The sequence below is a fragment of the Anguilla rostrata genome, chromosome 9, assembly GCF_018555375.3.
Source record: "Anguilla rostrata isolate EN2019 chromosome 9, ASM1855537v3, whole genome shotgun sequence".
NCBI lineage: Eukaryota > Metazoa > Chordata > Actinopteri > Anguilliformes > Anguillidae > Anguilla > Anguilla rostrata.
The window spans coordinates 47,849,278-47,868,018 of record NC_057941.1 but is presented as its reverse complement, the minus strand read 5'-3'; the positions used below and the strand labels follow the sequence as shown (position 1 = coordinate 47,868,018).

General features: G+C 47.7%; 1 protein-coding gene across 2 annotated transcripts in view; it reads right to left on the bottom strand.

Moving 5' to 3' along the window:
• The window catches only part of kirrel3a (kirre like nephrin family adhesion molecule 3a), a 204,494-nt gene extending 186,150 nt beyond the window's left edge, over window positions 1-18,344 (bottom strand). For both annotated transcript variants that reach the window (XM_064352549.1, XM_064352550.1), the window contains exon 1: window positions 17,822-18,344. In XM_064352549.1, coding sequence (XP_064208619.1) covers window positions 17,822-17,861 — 40 coding nt within the window. In that variant the 5' untranslated portion in view covers window positions 17,862-18,344. The remainder of the gene's footprint in view (window positions 1-17,821) is intronic.
• Between the last annotated feature and the right edge of the window lie 397 nt (window positions 18,345-18,741).

Genomic DNA, 18,741 nt, shown 5'->3' with positions numbered 1-18,741 from the left:
ATTAGCATAGTGTCTAAACGGAATGTTGAGGAATAGAGCAGAAGAATTAATGCCAAAACTGGCACTACACTTGAATTGGCCAAGCGCACACGAGCAAGCACACGCAAACCTGCCCGACGCATTCTTCTCGTTTCGTCCGTTCGTAATAGAGGCTGTCTGGGCGCCCTGCCGGCCCAGCACCGGATGCTGCTCTTCCTCCCAATAAAAGCCCTCGCGTTAGGAAGATTCTGACCTCCTACCCTACAGAGACCACTTAACACTCGCCCCATAAGGATGTCTGCCTCAAAGGCTTCTGGGTAGCCTCGGATGCACTCACGCCGCCTAAATCCAGGCGCAGAAAGATCAATACGCAAACACTAGGCCAAACCGTCTTCCTGCAAGTCTCTTCACTCGGACAACAGCTCAAAAACAAAGCAAAACAACAACAAAAAAGGAAACTTGAAAACACTTTAATCCCAAATTGTGCCGCTGTGCAGTGGCTGTTGTGTCCTCATTCTAGGTAACGAACTGAAAACCTGTTTTCTAGCTCTGCGTTGCATTAACTTCCAGGGCTGCAGATGCCCCTCGACATATGCGCGTGGACACTTTACATGACAAAAATCGATGCGGGGGGAAAAAAAAAATGCGAGGAAGAGTGGAAGCTCCATCGCTCAACGTTAGCGGCAGGCTATTTAAAAACACGGCGAGTACGTGACTGCTGGTCCCCCCGGCGAGGTTTTCCGGGGAGCGTCGCCACCCCCTCCTCTCTCTCTCTCTCTCTCTCTCTGCCGTGACCTTGTTCTCGCCGCTCCTCGTCCCGTCCCTGCCGATCCGTCTTCGGCCCCAGCTCTTAAGAGCCGGCGCGTTCGCTGATTGCGCCTGACAAACCCTCCCCAGACGGCCCCGCTTCCTGTCAACCCTGTCTCGGCGCTGCCACTCATCTACACGGCTAAGCACATTCCCCCCCGCCCCCCCCATACTTACGCTTCCTTCCCGACCCAAACATCCAAACATCCGGGAAGGTGGGACTAGGTCCAGTTAGATACGTCCCTCCCCCAAGCCAGTCATTTATTGATGTATTATTATTATCTTTTTTTTTGTTTTAACTTGGCTTCTCTAAGGCTTCATTTTAAGGAAGGGGGGGTGGTTATCTGCACTTTATTTCCATTAGCCAGTTTGTGCGCAGCTTCTCTCCTCCATGTTTTGACAAACGGCCGTTGTTGATGATGCGATGCGTTCTTGCTGCGCCCCCCCCTCCCCCCACAGCGTCTGCCCTACTTTCTTTCGGCTGGAAAAATTGCTGTTTCAGGTCCGGGGACCCCATGCGGTCGAGGCTCCGGATGGCAGCAGCCTGCTCCGAGCAGGTGGAACACCTTGAAATATATCGCATTCCGACCTGGTTCAGTCCACAAAATGAAGGTGGGGGGGGGGGGTAGTTTGGCATTGCATTACATCACTGATATTCAGCAGCCACAACCCCCAAAGTTGAATCTGTCCAATGTTACCCCTAGGTCCACAATCGCTCACCTCATATATATGCTATGCATCAAATTCAACCATACTAGTGCAAATGAAGCCAAATGTTGGTTGGAAGGAATTTTTATAATGACCAGTGTTATGCAGCATAACCCCACCTGAACCCATTCCCCGTGTCCATTCTCTCTGTATCGTGCTCCCCTATGCCTTTAAACCTGCCGTAGGGGAACACAATGCAGTTAAAACATCTATCAGCAGGCAGAACCCATTTTAAAGATTATCCCCTCACCAAGGGGATTATTTCCTGTTAGTTTTTTTTTTGTTTTAATTAGAGGAATTTGTTGCCACTGTTACTGTATTACTATGGCTAACTGACATATTTAGAGAAAAAAGTAGTAAGGTGTAAATGTCCATTTGAAAAAGAATGAAACCCATCTAAAGAAATCCCGCCTTGGCACCATCGTTAAGATGACAAGCACCACTGTGGTCTCGTCTTTGACGGATAGCCACTCAAAAAAAGGCTTTTAGCATTCTCAGATGAGGTCTGTTTCATCCATTTTCTTTTCAGTAAAAATTGATGGGGGTACGAACGGTTATGGGGAAGAATTATGAGGTGAGCGCCACTTCCAAAGGACACTTCAAAAAACGAAAGTCACACACGAGGAAAAGTAATCCCGCATTGATTCTGTGTTTCCATCAGAATCACTTAAAGGAATCACCTTCCTGCGCCTAAGGTGGGAATTGCAGCAGGAGCCGGGGCTGTACGCGCGGCGCAAGCGAAGTGTGTCATTCGCGGAACATCGGGTTACAACGTCGGTTACACCGGAGGCCTCCTTCTACGCTCAGCCCCCCGGCGGATTCTCGTGGGCAGCTCGGGAAACTGACCTCGGAAACACGGCGAACATTACCAAATTTCCGTTAAAATCACAATTCGTTTTAGTTTATTGTTAGCATTGCATTTGCTGCTAGCGTTTTTTGAAACTGTTTAAAGTGCCTTTTTCGAAGTATCTTAAATGAACGAAAGTATTTCTCTTGAGGGACCTGTATGTTTCCATTCCTTTATTTACGCAATATGTTGAAATAGCTGCCTAAATATTTACTAAACATCTATTTAATTTATTTGGTGACGCAGCCAATGTTCATAGTAAACGTCAACAACAATAAAGACACCTGTACACGTTGCTCATCAAATATATAGCCTAGGATAATGCTTCTGGGGTGATATTATGCACATATGACCATCGGCAGCGTACGTCCACAGAGTGTTTCTCTGAAGCCAGCACACCAGGCGCTGAGAAATGAGAATTTACGCTGAAACTGTTCATAAATATAAATGTGTTTTTTTTTTACCTTCATAACAATCCTCAAACCATTAACTGAAGTTGGACTGCCATATGCATGTGGATGCAATTACCTGTTTGATTTAGGTGCTGTATCAAAGATTATTTATTGCAATGATACAAAAATAAATAAATTATTACTGCCGTTATGAAATAGAAATGTTTTTGCTTCAAGCAATCATGACCTGAATATCAGAAATAAATTGTTATTTAACTTCATATATGCCACCGTTTTAATATCTTGGCACAAGTAAAGCATCAGAAAAAACAGTCTGAAAACTAAGAAACTTCCAGATCACTAGGAATATCTGCAACAACGTGTGTTAAATATCAGCCTATCAAGACAATATGAAAATGTGTGGCTGAACACATGTAGTGCTGTCCGTAAGTATTTGAACAGCGTTGTTTTAGCTCTGTATTCCAGTACGTTGTATATGAAATGAAACAATGAAGGTGATAATTAAAATATTCTTGGTTTCAGGTCCAAGGTGCTGGTATTTTGAGCCAAAACAAAAGTTGTGTCACTGTCCAAATACTGGACTGCAATGTGTGTATAATGATAAATAAAAATTCAAATGTGCCCTCCTCCAACGCATTTAGAGCAAAAAATTAAATAAATAAATACTGTCCCTTCTCACAAGGTTGTCTGAGAACTTTGTGAACAAACCATTGCGGTGCATTGCAAAGTCTGCGCTCTCTGTCTCAAAGGACAACAGAACTGCAAGCCTGTGAGTTGCTGGGCTGAAAGCTAATGGCAAGGCCATTGTTTTCTCGCCGGTCATGTTTTCATAGTTTGATGAATAACCCCAAAGTCGAAGAGCGAACGTAAAGGATAAAACATCTATCAGCAGGTAGGACACAATATCCAGTCTGAACAAAGAGTGCCAACAGAAGTCACAGCCTTTAAGAGCCACAGACAAACGCACACAGAAAGAGAGAAATTAGAAAAAAAGGCTCAAAGAGTTATGCATCTTATCACAATTTGCTCACCTCAGCTCACCTCAGTATTTAGCCAATGCTAAAGAAATGTTAGGATAATGCCAATCAGTCTTGAAATGAAAACACAAAGCATCTAAACAGCCACGGCATCTTTAAAATACACTGCCTGGCCAAAAAAAAAAAGTCACCGTTTGGATTTTTTTGGACAGTGCCCACTGTACAAGCCTCTGGAGGCAGTGTTATGATCAGGGGTTGCTTCAATTGGTCAGGTCTAGGCTCACAATCATTGTGCGGCAATAAAATGAAGGCAGCTGAGTACCTGAATGTACTGAATGACCAGGTTATCCAATCGATGGATTTTTCAGAGCATATTCCAGGATGACAATGCCTAGATTCATTGGGCTCAAATTGTGAAAGAGTGGTTCTGGGAGCATGAGGAATCATTTTCACACATGAATTGGCCACCACAGAGTCCTGACCTTAACCCCATTGAAAGCCTTTGGGATGTGCTGGAGAAGACTTTACGGAGTGGTTTCACTCTCCCGTCGTCAAGATGATGCAATTATGAACAGAAATAAATGTTATGACGTTGCATAAGGTTGTCGAAACAATGCTAAAGTCAGTCCAATGAAATATTAGAGTATACAACTTTTTTTTTCGGCCAGGCAGTGCAGATCTGATAGAAAATTAAGGCCATGTACTGGCAGGAAATGTACATAGGTACATAGATTATTACCTCTTGTTTCCACACATTTTCTAATATCTTACACATGCACAGTTAAACAGGAACCACAATTTCACAGCTTGACGTGGAGAGAATAATGCTGATGTTGTATCTGACATACTTGGCACTGACTTAAAATGACCAACCTGCTTTAGCTCTCGGTGCATTTCACATTGATGCCTTTATTTTATATAACTGGGCACTGCTCAACTGAGGGAATGGAAAATGTTTTTGATAAGATAGCCTTCTTTCAAAGCCACGTCAAACACGCCCAGGAAAATGGCATTCAAGAGCTTGAAAATGACAAAATATGAGGGTTTTAACCTCCGGCATATCCCCAGAAGAGTGTTGAGCATAATGACAACAGTAAAAAACGGAAACTATTGTATTTACTTAATCACACACAGTCATCGTGTAGCTGTGAAAGCTGTGTAGCCCCCCTGATGTTTCCTTCAGAACTGAAAATAAAATTTTTTTAAAAAGCTGGCTCACCTAAATGGCTGAAAATCTTATTTGCCTAGGCCCCCCGCCATCTCTCACCCCCCCCCCCCCCCACCCCCTCAAAAACGGCAGAGCTCCCGTTACATCTTCCCCCAGAGAGCCTAACAGACCGGCTGGTATTGGCAAACGTGCATCTCCTGCTTGCATTCGATGAAGAAGAAGAAGAAAAGAAAGAAAAAAAAAACAAAGTGTGGTTTTCCGTGGTAAGCCTTCAGGGACTCAGAGAAGGTGCCAGAATAATAGGACTTGGCTTACCAACTGTTTCTGTTTCTCACCCCGTTCTGCTGAACTTCCCAGTCTGGCGCGAATAACTGACGGATGTGTGATTTTTAAAAATTATTATTATTATTTTGCAGTGCACATTAACAGATTGCTTTACCGCTTGGCACTTTGACTCTCTGTGGTCCAGCCTCCCCTAAATTCTAGAAGACATTACATTACATTACAGGCATTTATCAGACCCTCTTATCCAGAGCAACTTACACAACTTTTTACACAGCTTTTACATTGCATCCATTTCTACAGCCGGATATATACTGAAGCAATGCAGGTTAAGTACCTCGCTCAAGGATACCACGGCAGTGTCCTAGCAGGGAATCAAATCTGTGACCTTCAGGTTACAAGACCAACTTCTTACCCATCATACTACACTGCCGCCAGGACCCACCCCACAACTGTCTGCCAGCCATCTAATCTGACACCATCCCTTATTCCGTACTGCTACCTTCTACCCATTCCTCACAACACAGGCCTCTGTGGTAGCGCCATCGCTTCCATTTTCTGGGGGGAGGGGGTTGCCAGTTTCTCTCTAATCCCCCTTGGGGCTCCCCTTCCTTCCGACCTCTCCTCACAGCCACCTATGTTAATGGGGGCCTATTGGGCAAATACTATCCGTCGTTCCGCCTAACGGAATGCCAAGGAGTAAATCGGTAAGTATTTTTTTAAAAAACGAACCGCAGGAAAACAGTCGTTTGGACCGCTGCGTCAGCAGCTCTTAAAATGGCCGCTCTCGAGCAGGGAAGGTTCTTTACGAAAGGACACGCTGAGAGTTCATATTTAGGGTTGATTACATACAGTTCAAGCTTTAATCAAATCTCGCGTTCAGCACACAGGCACGGATCGTGGCCATTTAGCTTTGGTTTGTGGCCAAGTAAGAACATTCAGCTCATAGAGTGGTTATGTGATTTTTATTTTTTATTTAATTTTTTTTTTTTTTTTACTTTACTCCCCATGGTTAATTCACTCAAGAGGCCAGCAGGATTGGACCCCTGCCAGTTAGCTTCAGTGGGCAGCAAATCATTTAACTGCCTGGTCCGCAATATTAAATTGCTCTTGAATTCATGCATGAGGTCAAAAAATGGTGACTGTGGCTCAGGGGAATTCAACTCACTTCCAAAATAAAAAAACAAAGTAAATAAATTATGCAATAAATGTTCATACTTAAACGTTTAAAAGTGTACAGGGCCTTCGGCTTCGAAAGAATTGACAAAATACTGCGAATGCAACCTTCTCACTCATCGGTGGAGCGTCTTCCAACAAGTAGAGTGAAAGCCTTTTTAATTATCACAGTAGATGAGAAGGCATTGAATGTTCACACCCTATACACCGGCAAGGAAAGCAGCAGGGAACAGAATTGCAGTTTTCTTCCTCTATGTGTTTTGTAACTACCGTGGATGAAAACCCAGGGCCTGTTTGCCATACTTTACAGAAAATAAATGAATAAATAACATGATTCCAGTAGCATAATCCAAAAATATCAAATTCATGAATGGGAAAACTAGCTAGATTGGATAGGATTGGCCGCTACGCTCAACATTAAACATATGGGTATTTTATTGGCGGACGTAAATATGTCAAAATCCAGGTGAAGCCATCTTGATCTTTGCTCTTGCCGTCCTTTTTGTCTTTGTGAACTGTGCGCGCACAACTGCGGACCGTACGTAATGACCTGAAAAAAAAAAAGATTCAGGATTCTGTTCTACGCCAGCAAAGATACTCTATCATGGATGGCTGTGGACAGCTCCACTTTCGGTTGGTAGCATTGAGAGATGGATAAATTGTCTACACGGAACAGATACGCCAGCCAACTTTCATTACAAAAAAAAAAAAAAAGTAATAAAAAAAACTCCTGAGACAATAACTGGTGAATGACAAGCAGATGTGCCCTGGAGAGGTTCTGTATAAATACTGTCTGATTTCCCAGTGCACGAACAAAAAAAAAAAGAAGCGCTCCTCATGTTTCCATAGAACTAGCGCATAATTGTAATATAATCATTAGAAGATGGATCACAGACAAGAGACCCAAACAATTAGCAGCGCCCATCTGTTGCAGCGGCGTGGGCATGCGTGCTTCGTAGGTCCGAGCCTATCCGTTGTATTTAGCCTGACACGTGTGGGATGGGCGGGTAGGGTACGCGCTCTGGCTGCTGATGATGTTGGCTTTCGCGTGGCTGCATAGGGGGAGAGGGGACAGGCATGGGAGGCCGAGGGGGGGGGGGGGGGTGTGAGGGGTTAGGTTCGTTGAGTTTGATCTATTTCAGCTACAGCCGGGGCAATGAATCTCGAAAGAAATGCAATCGGGGGGACCGTTAGCTGTAGCAACGTTTTTTTTTTTTTTGAAGAATAGATCATAAATATTGATGCGCGCGGAGGGGAACTCTGAGATGGTATTAAACAGGTGCATATGTTGTATATCAGCGAGAAGGCCCCCAGAGGCAGAATGTGTGGAGGTGGTTTTAAAGATCTCGGTCCGCGAGGAGCTGATCCCGTGCAGATGGCTGTGTAAGGAGGTTGGGTGGGGGGGGGCGTTGAGAGGCCTGACAGTCTGTTCGGTCATGTCACGAGGCGGGGGGGGGGGGGGGTGAGGATCGAGGCAGTCAGATGGCAGAAGGTAAACCAAACAGCGAATAGCGCTATGATAACACAGAGCCGCAGGACGTGCCACGCGTTTGTTACGAGCCAGTGGGAATTTACCCCGCTTCGGGGTAAAGCCATGCTCTCCATCTGACACGTCCTCTAAGCTGTGTGGCAAACAGTCATCACGCCCCCCCCCTCCCCCCTTCCAGCCAGGACCTAATTGAGCATGCAGGGTTGGCGTGATGCCAACCTGGAAGGAGCCATCATCTGGCGATGGGATTCCGAACTCTCTCCCTTCCCCTGACCTGCCCTCGTCCACTCCGCTAACCGGGCATCCGCGACACGACACGACATCCCCGTTCCGTCTGCACAACACCGGCCTTAACACTACAACACGGCCTTAACACTACCACAGGGCTGGCAGGGACGGTGTCGGAAAACAGCTGGGGGGGGCAATCCCACCAATTGGGCCATTGGTTAAAATAAATAAATAAAAACTTGAGAAGTGTCTTGAAAATCTACTTTATAGAACACTTCATAGAATCTTCTCAGACCGAATTAAAACAACACAGGACTTGTTGAGGGTGCTTAGAGATACTTGCAGGCTGTAGTTTGTTGCACTTAACACAAAATGGTGACCTTTACAAGGGCACCCACCCCCTACCTCACCCTCTATACAATCTCATGGAAGAGCCCCTCCAGAGCTGCCTGTTAGCTAGCCATCGCTAAGGGAAAAAAACAACAGCACAAGCTAGGGGTCCTCAGGGAACCTTACTGTTCATTTCCAAGCTACTTTGCAGCACAAATCTCTGTCACGTTGAGAGAGATGTGTACATGATTATCTTGATTCTCTCTTTCTGTGTACGAGTTAAAAAGGCTGATTTACATTTATATTGCTCGTCAAGACTAGCAGATGTGCCGCAGACTGATTCCCACGCACAGAAACTATACTTTGTTGGGAAATTCAAACAGCATTTTCTTGTTTTTTTTTTTTTTTTCTTTTTTCTTGTGTGAAGACAGCTGTGTATCCAGGCGGAATGTTGCGCAGTGGAAGAGTCTTCTGACAGGCGTTCTCGAGCTGTTATCAGATCTGGAACCCACTTCTTCAAAAGTACCTCCTGTCCCGCGACGCAAAGTGCATCGTGCGCGCACCCTTCGACGCGGGGTCAAAACTTCTCCGTCGATATGCTCGCGGGGTGCTTTCCTCACGAAGCTTCAGCTGTCACCGGGAGGAAAAAGTCTTCAGAACCAGACACCTGCCACGCGAACAGTGACCCTGCTAACACCGAACGCGTCAAGAACTTTATAAAAAGATTCTCGCCAGATTCCCGCGTGGTTGAGACAAGCCTTATAATGAGAACATTCCGACTGAAAAAAAGTCTGGGAATGTGTTTGTTGTTCCGAAGAAGCTGCATCAAAGTTGCAGAAAAATTATCATTTAATCGTGGGGAAAAAAAAGACACAGAGGAGACATGTTAGAAACGTTTTACGGATGTTCCAAATGAAACCATTTAAATTCGAGCCTGTAGACCACTGCGTACAAATGAATGACCTCCCTGAAATTAATTTTTTGCTGGAATAGGAAACCAGAGAACGTTATTGCTTTCACTATTTAAAACCTCTGAGAGACCTCTGGCACCCGGAAAATTGTTTCAAAACATCAAAACTTCGAAGACAGGTACTTCTGAGATCACGGGAAAACCAACTTGCGCAGCGTTTCTGTGCAGAGAACGGTTCTTTATCCCGTGGCTTTCATGATTCAAAACTTTCAAAAAATGAAAATAAGCACACATTTGGACCTGAGCAACGGCTGTAATGCGGCGTTAGCATAACAGTCTTCACCAGAGCTGAACAGAACTTCACAAAAGAAACAAAAACAAAACAAAACCCTTCATTTAGCTCAACCCAGCAACCCACCCACTCACTAATAGTGTGCTGTGAGTGTGCTACTGGTGCCTGCTGCAGAGAAGATCCACCTGGTCTGTTCTCTCCCTCTCTAAAGCAGATTTAGCTGAGGGGAAAAAAAAAAAAAAACTTTGCTGTGGTTTCCTGTGCATTAGGCAGCAATTTAGAAGCCATTAATCCCTTCCGTAAGCTGTCAAAAAGCACTCATGGACCCTGGCAAGTGCTAGGAAGTCCGGAAGAGCTGCAGGCCTGCCTTCCCCCCCACCGTCGTTATCCACGGCTTCGCTGACCGACCGACCGCCCGCCGTCTCTGCGTTTCGCTAAATCTAACAATAAACATAGCGGAGGATGCGTACCAGACAGGGCTTGACCCCGCCCCCCCCCCGGTTTCACAGGTGGACCTGTGATCGCAAAAATACGCCACAACAATAAGTATAATAAGTGCTGAGGTCTGGAGTCTCAAGTTTTGCCCTTGAATGGGATGGAGTGAAATCCAAGAGGAAACTGTTGGCAGCATTAGAGGCTGGGTTATATTGGGCGATTGGTTTCGTCCATGATAGAGAAGTCAACGCTCCTACCATGATACGGACCAGCCAAATGGCCGACGATATAAGGCACAGGTCTCAGAATCCCGGGCCGCGGTGCCTGCTGGTTTTTGGTGTGTTTCTGCACCAGTGATTCTTTAAAGCTGTTGATTGGCTAAAGAGTCCACACAATCCCTTCCCAAGGCCTTAATTGGCTGCTAATTGAAAATAAAGCGCAAAAGCCTACAGATGCATTGGCCCACCAGGACAGGACTTGAGTCTAGATAGAGAGTAACTACAGAGTGTACTTACTGCTTGGACATGCCTTGCGATTTTGTTTGGGAGTGCTTCGAAACACTGTGGGGCACACAATGGGCCATAATGTCACCCATTGAGGGATGGATTCAATCAGCAGGGTAATCCTAGCCAACACATTGCTCAGCAGCGACACCTCTGGTCAGTCACAGACCTGTGGTAGCAACAGAACAGCTGATGTACAACAAAGTGAAAAGAGGCACAGCACATGATAGTCTATGTCTTCTAAAATCTCCAGGGGATGTTCCAGTACAACAGACTAATACTGTAAAACACAATAACGATTTGCTAGATGACATAGACAAAGTACACAGATTATTGCCTTAACACATCTGTTCAGGAGAAAACACGATATGTGTATGGTGGCCTATTGCAGCATTGCGAAACATTCTTTAGTTAATGGTATATACACGCTGAGACTCTAAATGAAACTGCTTCTGGTGTTGGGAACCATGTTTGACCTTTAAAATGAAAGGCACACAGAACATATCATAAAGCATTATAAAGAAAAATGTCAATTTTTTTTTTTTTTCTATCATGACCAAATACAGAAAAACACAAACAATACAATCATCTTAAATATATGTACATGCATCAGGCCTACATATAGACTTGGAATCTGGCAAATGCAATCTAAATCCCAGCAAGAGCTAAGTTACTGTGGTAATTAGCACATTAGCGCACATCACAAGTTAATGGACTTGAGGGAAACCTACGCAATTCTCCCACAAAATGTCAACACCGAGTATAAAATTAAACGGTCAGCAGCTTGCAATCAAAGCTCAAGTGGTTTTGTTCTGGAAATGAAATGGGAGCGGCAGTACAATCAGGGAGAAGGTGACCGTGCGGTCTGCCTACAAACGATCGCGTTACTGGAAAAAAATCTCTGTTGGTCTGTTGGTATTTAAATTTCTGGGATGAAGAGGCTAGGCGCAGCCCATGCTAATATCCAGAGCTTTCTTGGGTCAACACTGCTGCACAGAACCTGTGGGTTCTGAGAAAGTTCTCGTTTGTTGTTTTTGACACTTATGTGAATGTGTTGATTTATGATAACAAAGCCAAAATATCACAAAACAAGACCAGGTTAAAACCAAGTATATGGCTGAACTGAACCGGCCGACGTCACAGACATGCGCGGTGTAACTTTATCACTCAGTCGCTTTATCACTCACTCAGTCAGTCAGTCAGTCAGTCAGTCACAGACATTTTTTTCTCCAATTGACAAAAAAAAAATGAAATAAATAAACTGTTCCTGTGTTAATCGAACAGGGTACACATAACACCAGACGAAAGCTGAGAAATCCGTCTGAACCCTATTTTCGATTACCGCGCTAATTGCATTTTCAAGTTTAAGACTGCTTCCAAATGTGATGTCATGGCTGCTGTTGCTCTACGGCTTTTGAAGATGCGTAGATGAAACGATCCTTTTCCGGTTAGTGGCTCATGACAGACTGTGATCACACTCATTTAAAGCATGATCAGTTCATGTCGTGCTAAATTTATATCTGGTGTTACCCATAGTTCTTAAATACACTAATAAACTCGGCTACTCAAACAATATGAAAACTATTTTTGTGCTCGTGTGCTCCTAAAGGGCGCACAGCACGTCTCTCACTCTCTGCCTTAAAGTGAAAATGAAGTGACAAAATCTCTATTTCCAACTGTTGATTACATAGACACACGCTCTCACGCACAAACACACACACACACACACACGCGTATATAAAATTAGAAATTCTCGTGTGATTGAAGTTTCAGTCGTCCAAATGATCTCCTGCACCTGCCAGTTAATTTTGGCGATCTGTATGCTGATGAAAAAGAAAAACGACAACAAAAAAAAAAATTAAATATAAATAAAAATAGCTTTTAATTGAAACAAGCTGATTGAATCCAGGCCATGGAGTACAGAGAGGAGGAAATGGTTTCCTCATAAAGTGCGGAGATGGGCTCTATTAATCATACGAAGCCTACTTGCCAAAAGGCCAACCACTAATATTTCAGATTCAAATTGCCCTCTGCTTGTTACCTCTTAGCAAGCTACTCACACACTTTACCTCTGGGGCAAGCCTGCGAGTGAAAATCGTTGGTTCGACAAAATTAATTGGACATTCCTCCGTGACTTCATCTGGTCCTGTGATGGCTTGACCAAGAATTGAAGGATTTTGACATTTCATTTCATTGTATTTGACTGCGCAATCAGTAGCAATTTAGGAACAGTTCTGCCTCATCTCAAACTGTAATAGTCCCCCAAAAAATATATAAAATCACCGCGCGTCCTCTTTTTCAATGGAAGCACATATCCGTTCAAGATAACAGAACTTCTCATATCTGTATTCCATATTTGAATAAAGGCTGGTTATTTCCCGAGTTACTTCTCCGTTCCACCATCGTTTATAATTCCCGATTGCGATGGTCGTTTCAGTGTTGCAGTGTCTGTCCAAACGACACAACACCCTCTGCCTGGGAAGGGTCGAGCGGATTAGCATGCAGGCTGCTGGTCCACTCTGCGATCCACCAGCAGAGCTAACTGAGTTAGCGTACAGCAGCTGATCTGGTTTCAGCCATATTGAGTGAGGAGGCAAGGGAAACCCTGCCCACCGTAACCCTCTCTCCCTGGACGTAACAGAAGGACAGCTGGCACCGGGAGGCTTTGGATCCAGATGCATACTGCGCTGTGCCCTGTAGCTCAAGATTCAACGCCCAGAACCCCAGAAGAAGAATTCATTTTTGGCTGGACCGCAACAGCGGGGCCAACCCTACAAACGCGAATGTCTGTAACTGAGTGAGTGACTGAGTGAGTGATGAAGTTACACGATTGGTCGGCCGGATCACGTGTGTTAGGTCCAGCCATATACCTGGTTTTGACCTGGTCTTGTTTTTCTAAATATCGAAACGATGTGAGCCAGGCGGACATGCCCCTTTGCAGCCGCCATCCTCGCTAGTGACACGTCCGCTAACCCGGGAGGAGCGATGGAGCGGACGCCTGGCCTCCCGTCCAGCCTGCGCACGGAGGGGTCCGGGCCGGATGAGAGTTAAGGCGTGGCGGCGGCGGTACTGGGGGAAAGGGGTCGGGGGTCAGCGGCCGGGCGACTGAGCTACGAGGCCGCCCGCGGAGGATCAGACGGAGCGCAAACAAGCGGAGAGCCGGGCGTCCCCGCGGCGAGCCACACTTCATCAGGAACATCGATATCGGTCCGCGGCCTTTACGAAAGTGTGCGTAACCAAGGGGCTCGCTCGTCCCAGTCCCTCTCTCCACTCGGGTACGAGTCCGCGGCTCACACTGACACCCCTCCCACCCAACCCCACCCTCAGCCCCCCGAACCCCGACCCCTCCACACGAGCCAGCAGCACCTGTGGCGCCAATTAAGAATGTAATTTTATAACCGTGCGGTAATCAGTGCTCCGCTGTACGGTAGCCAAAACGTTTTGGGGGGGACCCTTTTTGGCGGCGATGGTCGGGATGGCTCCCCAAACACGGGGAACGGCTTCGCTTCGGTTTGGCGGGAAAAGCGGAGGCGTCCCGCCACCTTTCACCAACTTTAATCGCCAAAAACGGCGCTGACGCCCCGGCCCGCCCCCCCCCGGCGCGACGCTCGGATCCCGCCGGCGGCCGTAATTAAAGCGAGCGCTCGCGGGGCTGCGTGACACGCTTTCCAGGGTTAAGGAGTAGATTATTGCTCTGGGAGGGCGGGTGACAGAGCGCGGCGAGATCCGGATTTAACTGCGGGCTGTGCGGGAGACGGAGGGGGAGAGACGGGGGGGGGGGAGAGAGGGAGGGGGGGAGAGAGAGAGATACATTGATGGAGAGGGTAAGAAAGGGAAACAGAGGGATGGATGCTTAAAGACAGAGAGAGAGAGAAACAGAGGCAGAGAGAGATGGAGAAGGAAAGAGAGAGGGAGACAAGCACAGAGAGAAGGAGAGGGAAAGAGGCTTGGAGAGAGAGAGGTTGAAGAAGAGGCACACAGAGAAAGAAAGAGACAGAAGGAGAAGCAGAGAGAAAGAGATGGAAAGAGAGGAAGACAGAGATAAATAAATGTAGAGCAAGATGGAGAATCAGAGACTGAGGGACAGGCATAGAGATAAAGAGAGTGAGTGTGGCAGAAGGAGAGGTAGAGAGAGAAAGAAATATAGAGAGAGATGGAGAAGCAGAGATAGAGGGACAGGCATAGAAAGAGAGAGAGAGAGAGTGGCAGAAACAGAGGCAGGGAGCGAGAGAGAGACAGAAGCAGAGGCAGAGAGAGAGAGGCAGAAGGAGAGAGAGAAGCAGAGGCAGAGAGAGGCAAACAGGCGGGGGATCGCTGTGCAGCACTGCCCCCTCAGCGGGGAGCCGGGACCAGCAGCGCAGCACAGCGCTAGCGAGCGGGGGGGGGGAGGAGAGAGAGAGAGAGAGAGAGCGCCGGGGCTAAGCCGCTTAACGCGTCTAACTCATCAGACACCTGCATGAACACGCCGCGCCCGCGCTCTCCCATCCCAGGAAACGTTCTCATTCGCTCTCTCCCTCCTTTCCTTTTCCCGCTCGACTTTGGTTCGGCGACGGGAAACGCGCGCTCGGCGGCGGCGGCGGCGGATGCCGGCTGAGGCGCGAAAGAAGACGCAGCGCGACTCGGGGCGAGAGATCACGAAACAGACGCCGGTGGCGTGACACGGCCCCCATGCGAGACAGACGCGGGGGGGGGGGGGGGGTCCCTGACCTACACGACACGGGGGTGGGGGATTATGAACTCCGCTTCTGCCCCGCATCTTTGAGGGCGAAGGAGGGCTTGCCCTCTCTCCCTGGGGCATCGTACAGGCGAATATCTGCATATGTTTTCGATACCATGCTCCCTAGAACCTGTTGTCTGGGAGTCAGAGAAAGTGTGTCGTAATACAGGAATCAGCTGCGAGAGAACACGTGCTCCCCAGAGGCTAGCAAAAGTAAGTTGCTACCTGCCGGTGCTTACTTTTATTTTGTATTTCCATAATAACCGGCTTCACTGAGTCGCAACACGGACCAGTAGCTGCTGGGGATAGAGAGCTTTGTGCTGATTTTTTTAGTGGCCAGCCCCGGTTTGACAGCGTCTGCACTGATGGGGATAAAATATGTATTTATGCTGGGTAATATGACAGTCAAATATGATCTATCTCCATAAGAATACACCATTTCCCTATCTATCTCCCATTGTCCATCAGCCCACACATTTGCTACAGAATTAAACTGGGCGCATTCACAGTCTCAACAGTCTTTCTGACAAGTTATGGATATGTTAAATATTCATATGTCTTAAATCTTCATGAAATATGTGTGTGTACGAAAACACACTTCGAGGGGGGAAAGCTAATGTGAAAATGGAGAGGCACCTGATGGATCTTTTTGAGTGGAGGAACGCAGCTCCTCTCGCGGGGCGCCTGGCGTCGTCGAGCGCTGGAATTTACAGCTGAGCCCTCGTCTCTCTGGAGCGGAGACCCCCGGGTTCCTGGCAATTATCAGCGATAACGCTCCTCGGTGATTTATACGTCACGCTGGCGGCTGGGCATAAAAGAGGCTGGGAGGGCCTTTCTAGCCCCCCTTCCACCCCCCCCACCCCCCATTTGTATCTACAGGCTCCTGCACCACCATCAAGTACTATTAGCGCTTCATAAAATATGACCTACAGAGAAAAGCATCCATTTGGGAACCGTTGGGATGAGCCTCTTTCTCGCTCCTAATCTACCAGGGAAAAAAAAAAAGAAGAAGAAGAAGAAGAAGAATTCTTTTCTCCAGCTTGGCGGCACACAGTTGCACGCCCATAAAATAGATAATAAAGCTGACAGCCACTTGAGAGTTGATCTACGGACCCTGAAAGAGTGCAGCCCCGAGAGCGCTCTCTGTTCTTCTCGGCGTCGTTTTTCCGAAAACGGGCTCAACGCGCGCGCTTCCCCCGCACGCTCTGTCTCTCTCTCTCTCTCTCTCTCTCTCTCTCGCTCTCAGACGAGAAGAGCTTTCCGCGCTTAAGTGATGACCGTCAGAAATCCGAGACGGGAATGTGAGATGAGCGGGTCGGCTGCGGGTGCGGGCGGCCCCTTTAACGCACGTCGAGGAACAAAAACAGATTTCCGCGGCGCAGACGGTCAGGGCAAGACGAGTTACACGCGAGCTCGTGAGAGACGTGAAGTGCGATTTCGCAGCCGTCAGCATACGGGCAAAGTCGCTCAGAAGTGAAACACAAAGCGCAAATTCTGCTTCGCAGTGCAAGTGCACGCGCACACACACACACTCACACACCACCACACACACATGCTAGCATGCGCACGCACACACACGTACACACACACACTCGCACAAACTCATGCACGCACACACACGCGCACACACACACACTGACACACACACGCACTCATACACACAGACGCACATAAAAGCCTTCACATTACAGCCGAGCTTGAAAGTTCAAAGCCATTGGGCCATCGCAAACTTTGAAGGGAAGCTTTCAAGACACGGGCAATCCATATGAATTCATGAATGAAAACCTCGCATCGGGCACTCATCTAAGTGTGAAGGGAGAAAGACAGACAGACTGCCCACCAGAGGCCCCTAAAGGAACGCCCCCCCCCCACAAACCCCCCACCAACCTCCTTCATTTTTGAAGTATCTCAAATTTCTAAGGGAAGCACAGAGTCCCCTGGCACGATCCCCATCCGCACGTCCCTTTTGGAGTTTCTGGTTCTGTCGGCAGGGCTCTGACAGATGTTTGTGAAGCCCGGCGCACTTTGAAATAAGGGAGCGGGCGGCGACTTTGAACTCCGTCTAAGTACCTGTCACGAAAACGCAGGATGAAACGAGGACAGGAAGCTCCGGCAGGAGAAGGGGGGGGGCGGGATATAGGCTGCAAAATTCACTTTCGAGCGCTAGGTCAAGCAATTTGCAGCCTAACGTGTGCGAGTGCCTGCGTGTGTGCGCGTTTCGTGCGTCTGTGCGTGTGCGTGGTTTTAACAACTGCTCTACAAGCTCACTTACCTCCCGGTCCTACTCATCTCATACCAACCCGTACGCAAGCCAGACGAGCGCACGCACACACACACACACACACACACACACAGTCAGTCTCCCCTCAGCGAATCCGAACTGGCCGCGGAAAAACTCGGCGGAACTCGCGGGGCAGAGTTAACGCCATCGAACGCGCCTCCCCCGACCCCCCCCCCCCCCTCCCCCCGACCCCCTCGCACTAAACGTAAATCAGCGGGAGGCACGGCCGCCAGCGGGGGAAAAAAAAAAAAAAAAAAGACAGGAGCCAGTTTTACTCACCGCGTCCCAGGAGGCAGAGGAGCAGAAAGGCGCGCTGCATCGTCAGCCCGGGGAGATGAGTGGCGGCCGGAGCGGCGTCTGCGATGCGATGCGATGCGATGCGATGCGCTAAGTCGGGCTAAAGCGGAGCGGGTTCAGTTAGCGCGCGACAAAAACAAATAAAAATAAAAAAACTACCGCGCTTTGAATTGCAGTTTCTGCGCGACTGATAGCTCCCCTCTTTTAGCTGCTGTCAGGCGCTGTGTTCTTCTCTTTCTCTCTCCTCTCTCTTCTCTCTCTCTCTCTCTCTGTCTTTCTATGTCTCTCGCTCTGGCTTTTTCCTCTCTCTCAGTCTGTCACTCTTCCCAGTTGCCCGGTGCTGGGCTTTGTGCTACTCCCCTGCTGGTGCGAGCTCGCAGTTTTTAAAAAAAAATTTTTCAGTTTTTTTATTTTATTTTAAATTTTATCCCCCTCCTTCTTTCTTCTCTCCCTCTCTCTGTCTGTCTCACTCCGTCTCTCGCCGCCTTTCCATGCTCGGTCTCTGAGCATCGGTGTCTCCTCCCCCCTCACATGCTTTCCCTCTCTCGCTCTCTCTCTCCCTCTCCCTCCCTCTCCCTCTCTCTCTTTCTCACACACACGCAGTCGGCGACGGAGCTCTGTACAGTACAGTGCTCCACAGCCTTCCTCCTCTCTGCTGCCCGCTGCCTGCGTAAGTGGCCCTGCCTCGTCCAGATCGCCGTGAAAATCAGTCCTAATTCCCTAATCTGTGTAAATTAGCCCCCCTCCGCTCCCCCAAGGGAGGGGGTTCCTGTGTCCTACTGGAGAGTCTGTATTTCATTCTTTTTTTCTTGATGATGGGGGGGACTGAATTTTTGATTGCAAATGGTCCATTTGTCCTGGATTTCAAGACAGATGCTGTAGTTGTGCGGTTAAGTTAGCCT